At 28.7% G+C, this 8,749-nt stretch overlaps 1 protein-coding gene across 1 annotated transcript; it reads left to right on the forward strand.

The window, feature by feature from the left end:
* Nucleotides 1–781: 781 nt before the first annotated feature.
* On the forward strand, nucleotides 782–1,531 carry LOC137829409 (uncharacterized). Its single transcript, XM_068636211.2, has one exon. The coding sequence runs from the start codon at nucleotides 955–957 to the stop codon at nucleotides 1,300–1,302; it is 348 nt and encodes a 115-aa protein (XP_068492312.1). The 5' UTR covers nucleotides 782–954; the 3' UTR covers nucleotides 1,303–1,531.
* Nucleotides 1,532–8,749: the final 7,218 nt, after the last annotated feature.

Below are 8,749 nucleotides of genomic sequence, written 5' to 3' on the forward strand. Positions count from 1 at the left end.
CATAATTATGCAGTAAATATAATAGGTTGGGTTTGTTAAGCTGCTCTCAAGCTCTTGTAGGCCCTTAACAAACCAGATGGTTCCGTAACATCTACATAATACAATCTGGATCTTCCACACTTATACGGTCAGGACAAGATAAAACATAATCTAACGCATAATATTAAAGCAAAACCAGGAGTATTGACAATAATAACATATACAACGAGACTAAATTCAAAACCACCAATAACAAACAGTGAATAATCAAACAAATATAGTAGATGAGGCTTGTATACCAAACAATTTATTTTGATAAATATGATAAATCTGTAGGGTTTCTTTTAATGAGTATCCAATTTTTTTTGATTAATTTTAAAAAATTACGTTAGAAAGGAATGTAAGTGTGAGTTTTTTGGAAAATTTATCCACCAAATATTTTATTTTATTATGCGTCTCAGATACATTATGATTTTATGATTTGGACCGGAACATTTATTTCCGATATATATATAGGCCATAACGGTAAAGGGATGTTCATAGTAAAAGATAGTTTTTTTTGTGTTTATTACATGTGAGTTTCGTAGGTACCTCGGTTCACCAAAGATTCACTCTGAATAAACCAGGTTGCAAAATTGAAGTCACTTTGAAATTTTTATACTTTTTGGCATTACCTTAACTTATTCGAATTGAAGGTGGGCCACACCCCCACTTTGACGGCTGTACATAGAACAGTACAAAGCTATAATTTTGTGGCATATTGGTCATTTAGATTCCTTAAATAATATTAGACAAAGTTGGTGATGATGGAGAGCCATGATGGTGTCCTTATATTCATCACTAGTAAGCAAGAAGAAGTAACCAAGAAACTGCGTTCTGTCTCCTTGTTTCACAAAACTGCATGCGCCCTCTCTTTTTCCCAGAACCTTCATTTCTTTTTTCTCTTCAATTTTTTATTCTTGGCACTTTCCGGGCATGGAGATGAGTGCTGGCAGCAGCAAGAAGAGGAAGGTAATCTGCCAAGAAGACGACGAAGCCCAAATGGAGACGTTCTTCGCTTTGGTGAGAAACATCCGCGAGACACGTGAACGGTGGATGGGTTTGAAGTCAGGTGAGAGAAGGAGCAAGAGGGGTGAGATTATAAGGGGGGAGGAAGAAAATAGTAGGGTTGGGGTTTGGAAGCCAACGTTTCAGCTTGAGGATTTCGCTGATGAGGAAGCTCGGCAACGAAACTCAGCTTCAGACCCTAGTGCTTCTCAGAGGGAAAACTGTGAAAAGGAAGAAGCTGCAGAAAAGGGTATTGATCTGAGTCTTTCACTTTGAGAACTGGACCCAACCAGCACCTGTGTTCTCTTCATGTGACCATGGCTAGGTCTTGCTTGCAATCTGTATCCAACCCTGTAAATCTGACCATGTCTTTTCTCTCTAACCTGATTTGTAGATTTGTGGTTTAGTTAATGTGGTTTTTCCTTTTAAGGCTTTCTTTAGTCTCCTCTCCTGTATTTGGAACTTCAACATCCTGAAATAATAATTGTGTGCCTTTTCATTCCCATCCATGGCAGTGCTTCTATAATGAAGGGAAAGAAGGAGGAAGAAGACAAGTTATAATATCGATTTGTATTATTTTTATAAATTAAAACTTTGACTATAATTTATAATTTAAAATTTCAATCCTCTAATATAATATAAGAATGTACACTTCAAAATTGTAAAAAAGAACTCACAATTGTAGAATAAAAATAAATAATCTATAATTATGATAAAATTATATATATAACAATATCTATATCTATCTATAATACAAATTGGAACCTATCTTCACGCTAATCTTTCACACACGTTAGCACAAGAAAATTTGAGAAAAAAATTAAAAAACCAAAATTTACTAAAATTTGAAAAAAAAAAAAATGTATTCTTTGCTCGACATGTGACATATTGTGAGTGAGTCACGTCCTTCATCCACGTCTTTTCTTTCTTTCTTTTTTCTTACTCACACCGTGTTTCTTTCTCACTTTTTTTTTCAAATTTCAAAGTCCCAACTCCTTAGATTTTTTCCTTTGTCTCCACGGCTACTCTATATTTGTGCTATAGATTTTGCTAGAAATGGTTACACCGTATATTCAAGCATGCTGAGGAGAGATATTTGCCTTATTTTTGCATACCTTGCAAAGCTACACTCATCTACTATGTCTTTTACCGAAAGTGTGCTACACAATGTTTTTGGTCAATTGTTTTTCCTCCATATTGGCTGTAAAATCTTGCATATGGACATGTTTTGGTAACAATAGAGATTTCTGTGGGTTTTTAACCTTTTTGGATTGATTAGCTTTGCTTTTTCTATGTTTTGGTTCCATCACATGTTTATTACATTTTTTTACCCCATTTCAATATGAATAACTTTTATTTTGATGTTATGAGATTTTTATTACGGTTTTCAACCCCATTTTGGTATGATTAACATATCTTTCACCTTTACCCTAATTTTTTTATCTATTCACATACTCTATATTTGAAAGTTATCATTTTTTCTCGCAAAAATCACATTTTTCATAGATCTTTGACATTTTATTAATTTTTATAATTATTTCATGGTATAAGTTAACGAGATTACTATGATAGAGAAGCTCTAAAAGCATAGAACAACATTTCACAACTTTGTGAATGTCGTATAACGTAGATTTGTTCTAGTATTTGTCTAATCCATGCTTTAAAACATTTTTCCTCTTAGACTAATTTCAATTCACATGTTTAGTCTTTTAAAGTTAACATTTTTTACCAAAAGACTATATTTCCATTTGTCTTTAGCTCATGGTCATATTGACGGGTACATGTTTAAGAAATAACTTAAAATTTTGAATTTGAATTTCAAATCATGGACCAATATGTTTCGCCACCAATAGAGATTCCTTAAGACCTATTATTCAATTGCGGCAAGGGATAAAACAAGAAGCAAAGTAGTTTTGACATTGGAAAGCTTCAAGAGAAAAAGAGTTGTGTCAAGTATGACAAGATTTTTTTTTTTTCTTCAATTACATGAATTAGTTCATTCTACTTCTATACATGCTTTACTTTTTTTCAAATTCAATTTTTTCCTAAATTATCAGTTTGATGTTTTATTGTAAAATAATAAACATCAATCTATTTCAAACATGACTACTCAAAAGCTTTCAAATAACAAATAAAAGAGTTATATATGTATAGGTCATGTTATTTTTAAATCAATATATTTATTGTTAACATGATATTGGCGACAAAAATTAGTAAGTATTTATGGGTTGTTTCATTGCTATTTTGTTTTAGATAATGATGAGTGATATTCACAGTGGACATTAAAGATATGCTTCTATTTGAAACTTTTGATGAGATAGAATAAGGAGAGTAATTTATTTTTACTAACATCTTTATCAAATATTTCATTCATTATCAATTTCATATTTTATTGTAAAATAATAAACATGATTATTTCTCATTCAATCAATTACTTTGAGGTAAAATATTAAGAAAAATAAACTCTATTTTGAGTTGCAATATGTTCTCTTTAACCATACAAACTTATTTTCTTGCTATTGAATATTTTATGTGTTTAAAGGGAGGTGAAACTATTTAGATCATTTGATATAATTTCATGGTTAAAGATTGATGGACACGTTTTGTTGTCAAGCTTTAATGGCAGACTATTCTAAAAAAGAGGTTATTGTTAATTACACTGATAAACTACACATAAATTTGATATAAGAAAAACTTTTTAATTTGTTCGATTTTTTTTTACTAACATATATCTTTATTCTATTAAAAAGTTTCTAAATTTTATTTTCCAACTAAATGTAACTTGTTTTATGAAGCTAGGAGGCCAATATATATATATATATATATATATATATATATATATATATATATATATATATATATATATATATGTGTGTGTGTGTGTGTGGCTACTTGGACACCATTTTCTCATTTATTCAGTTACTTTAAGGTAAAATGTTAATAAAATGAAATTGCATGTTTTGCTTCACAAATGTCTTTATAAAAAATTGACTATTGTGAACAAATTTCTCATGAAGGGAATTAGAGGGGTCAATACAGCAAGTGGGATGTTGGAAGTCACAATTTAGAATATTGCGAGAAGAAAGACTAATTGACAAATATCTTTATGCATCCAAACACTTGAGTTGATAGCAACCGATACCAGGAATGTTGGAAATTTAAAAACAAAATCTAAATAGACTTTATTACAATTTATTAGAGTATTATTATTATTATTATTATTATTATTATTATTATTATTATTATTATTATTATTATTATTATTATTATTATTATTATTATTATTCCAATTGCAAATGCTCCTAATGACTGTCTTGATACAGTGTTCCCCAATAATAACAACATATCAATTAAAATTAATTAAAATTGAGCCTATTATGTTATTAAATGATAAATGTTTTGTTCAATCTATTTCATAATGTCTCCATTAGTATTATGAAGATGTAAAATCATGTTATTTTATTTTTAATAATATAAATCCTAAAAATTATATCACGCACAAACATATTGAACAGTAAATAAACATTTTTTTCAAAAAATAAAATTATGATGATACGTGTTAGTTTATTTTTTTTTTTTCTTATAATTAATATTCCAAAATTATATAATAGTAAATTTGTATATATATATATATTATACATATTATTTGTTATTATTTTAAATTCTTTTATTTTTTAATTAAATTTATATAATAAATATATTATATTTTAAATTAAATATCGTGTATTGCAACCTGATCTATCTGCTTGTCATGATCTATATTGTTTTATTTCTTAAAATTATAATTTAATTTTTTCTGTTTAAATAAATATGTTTCATTCATAAAGTACTACTTTAATTACAATTGGAAAAAAAAAACATTGATTTTTTAACGGAATGTGTACCGACCAGTCCTCGGACGTCGTTGACAACTAGTAATGTAGGGGCCACGTAAGCGGGACTCCACGAGCAGCGCGGGCCAGTGTCCCGTGTGACACGTGTGCTAAGGAACCGAAGTGTGGTCAGACATCGGTTCCTAGGTTGTACCAATATACCACTGAGCAGTGTGGAGATGTCAGATATCAGGGACTCAAACAGCACAGCTGGGCCACGAGAGGTGGATCCCAAATTACATACCAGTTATCAGTAAGGGGAGAAGTCTAGGTCACGAGTGTCCATGCGTGTGGAGTGGATGACGTGTTCAGGCGTAACACAAGTGTAAAGCCACTGGAAAAATACGACCTGTGAGGGTCACGTTCCAGGGGTGAGTTGCATACATGACACATGAACAGATAGGGCGCTCTCAAGGCGAGTGACCCCAGAGATCAGGTGCACGAGGAGGCATCCGAGTGGTCACCCTGTCAGAGGTTGCACTCTAGTTAGGGAACCCCACGCGCTAGGTTATCCTAAGAGTTGGTAACTGCGGCGTTGGGGCCCACCCCCTCAGGAAACCTATTTTGGGTAATGGAAACAGTGAAAACCCTAATTTCAGTCTATATAAAGGGAAGTATAGCAAGGTACATTATTCATATGCGCCGCTTAACACACACAATTACAGTTTTTACATCAGACAGTTTTGGTGTTTCCTAACCCTAAATTTGACTTGAGCGTCGGAGTGCAAACGGCATCTAGGGCGCCCTTTGTCTTTGTGTTTTCAGGTGTTCAATCGAATGAAATCACGACTGAACGCAGGAATTCTTGGGCGTGAGACTCTCGTAGACGCACGAAGGTGTTTTTGGTCAACAGAGAGGAACAAAATGATTAGTATTTTATTTTATTTTTAGAGTGTAATTATTCACATTACGGAGTGAAATCTATAAATATATATATTTTTTTTTAAAACATAATAACTACTCAAAAAAGGGAAATTTCATCTTGCTAAAATTATATTCATTTGAAACTTATGAAAGATGTACATTCACTTCCTATATAATAATCATGTATTACTTTGACTAATACAAATATTAAAAATAAATGAATTGTAAAATAGGAGATAAAATGGTCTATTTTTAGACATTTGATGAGGTAAATTAAGAACAAAAAAATTATTCACAATTAATATTTCATAATATTTTAAATATCCTTAGTTATTTAAGTTTAATTAATTTTTAATTACTTCGTAAATTTAGATAAATTAAATTGATTTTCTATTAAATATTTAAAATATTTTTACTTTTATTAAAGTAATTACCATTTTAAATTTTTATCGTTAATATGACGTGATCATTGTTTTTGTTTTAGGTCTTACGTTTTTAACTTACAAATTAACTTCTTTCTTCCCTTTTCAATTTTTTCCAAAACTTGTCAATCAACTCAATTATTTTCTCTTTGAAAAGTGCGTTGACACGTGACTTAGATGAGACTTAAAAATACTAAATTATAAATTACTTAAAACTTAACTAGTTCAAAAATATAATAATGATTGAGGTTAAGATGGTAATAAAATAGTTTTAGGTTATTTATCAAAATTTAAACTGGTACTTAATTATAAGACTCAACCATTTAATATTTAAATTTGAATTAATTTTGTTTATTAATGCAATATATGGATATTAATATCGTGCATGGTTAACTTTAAAATTAGAGAAATATAACTTTATTATAATTATAAACTATACTTTATATACACATTTCAAGTTAATCGATATTAGTATAAATAAGATAAAAGTACTTAACCGCATATATTTTTTTTACAAATAGACATCTAATACTTTAATTTTATATTAATTAATTTCTACATTTCATTTCTTTTGTAAACTGGTAAGACACCGTAAACTTTAGTTTTATTGCAATTGATCTTTAAATTTACCCAATTAAAAAACAAGCACTTTAATTTAATTTCATCTGAAATAATTCTTAAAACTAAATCATTTCTTAAGTTTTTTATATTAAATTAGGATAAACTAATAATAAAAAATAAATATCGGTCTTTTATTTATTTTAAATCATAGTCATTTTATTAGTTTTACTTTTATATATAAACTTTCCAAACAGTAAAATAAAATAAAATTATTAAATATCAAATATAGACCTATTATAAAATGAATTATGACAAAGAAATCATGAATGTTTGATATTAAAATAAATAATTTTGTTTGAAATCATACACGGCAAGCTCGATCCTAGATAAATGGTGAAGTTGAGTCCACAAACAACATTTTGAGGGAACTTAAGAAATGATTCAGTTTGGCTAAAGAAAAATCGATCAAAGAATTAGTGGAAGTTGTATGGGAATATGGATGCCTTCGGTCCATCACAAAGGAAACACTCCACAACGTTGTTGCTCATTTTGTTTTGTTTCTATCTTTGATTCTCGATATTAGGTAGGTGTTTTTTTTTAAGGAAGGTGGTAGAGAAAGTGCAATTTATATAAGGATTACATCATTCTTTAAGTGGTTGATATTTATTAATTTATTATTACTGATAAAAAAAAAACAAATACAATTATAAGATTATTAAAAAAAAACTAGTTTTACAAATGGTCAAAATTAATTGGTAATGACAAAATTCTGTACATAAATGAAAATTGTCGACGAAATTTTAACATACAAAAACTCGACGAAATTTTAACATACAAAAACTCGACGAAAATATGCTTGTCAGTAATTAATAGTATTATTATTTTTTTATAATTATTATTTACTATTACTTTTTATTACTATTTATATCATTATTATTACTATTTACTATTTTTTATTATTATTTTTATTAATATTATTATTGTTTTTATTGTAATTACTATTATTAATATTATTCTAATTATTATTAATATTATTATTTTTATTGTAATTATTAATATTATTTTAATTATTCTTAATTTTATTAATTTTAACATTAATATTATTATTAGTATTAAAATAATTATTACTATTAAATTTATCGATTCAATTACCGACAAAATTTAGTGATGAATTGTGTTTATTGTCGATTACTAATGAATTTTACTAATAGATATTGATTCGTATTTAATTTTTTATTTATTTTTTTAAAAAAATTCATCCTGAAATTTATTGGTGATATCATCTGTCGCTAATAAAAAAATTATTGACAAACACAAATTTGTTGGTAATTTTTTGTTGATAATTTTTTTTTTAGTGGATGAAACCGAAAACATTCCATCTAAAGAACCTAGTTTAGAGATTATGTAACGATGCAAGAAAGATGGAAAAGAAGTCCTCGACCAACTAGAAATAACACTCCAAACGAAAGAAAGAATGGGCATACAAACTAAAACACATATTTTCAAACTGCTTTGCTTGCTAAGTTTTATGGAGTTATATATGCTATGGAGGAAGCTCAAAAAATGAGGCTTACTAATGTTTGGCTTGAATGTGATTCTGCCTTGGTATGTGCTGCGTTTATTGCTAGGACTAATGTTCTGTGGATGCTTCAGAATCGATGGAATACTTGTCTTAATTTTTGTGGGACAATCAGGTTTAGGGTAACTCATATTTTTCGTGAAGGGAATGCGTGTGCTGATAAGTTGGCTAATTTAGGATTTATTCATAGAGAATCATTTCATTGGTATAATAGACTCCCAGCTAGTCTGTTCTTAAATTTTTTTATGAATAGGTATAATCTACTTATGTATCGTTTGTGTTAACATATGGGTTTTGGTCTAGTCCCCCCATATTTTTGTACTTTCTTTCTTTTTTCTTTTTTTTAATAATATTTTTTTTCATGTGATGGCATATGATTGTTGTTACTTGAGGTGTCAACTTAGCTCAGATGTCAAGTTGCATAG

This window comes from Phaseolus vulgaris, chromosome 7 (assembly GCF_051622355.1).
Source record: "Phaseolus vulgaris cultivar YP4 chromosome 7, ASM5162235v1, whole genome shotgun sequence".
In the NCBI taxonomy this organism is placed as follows: Eukaryota; Viridiplantae; Streptophyta; class Magnoliopsida; order Fabales; family Fabaceae; genus Phaseolus; species Phaseolus vulgaris.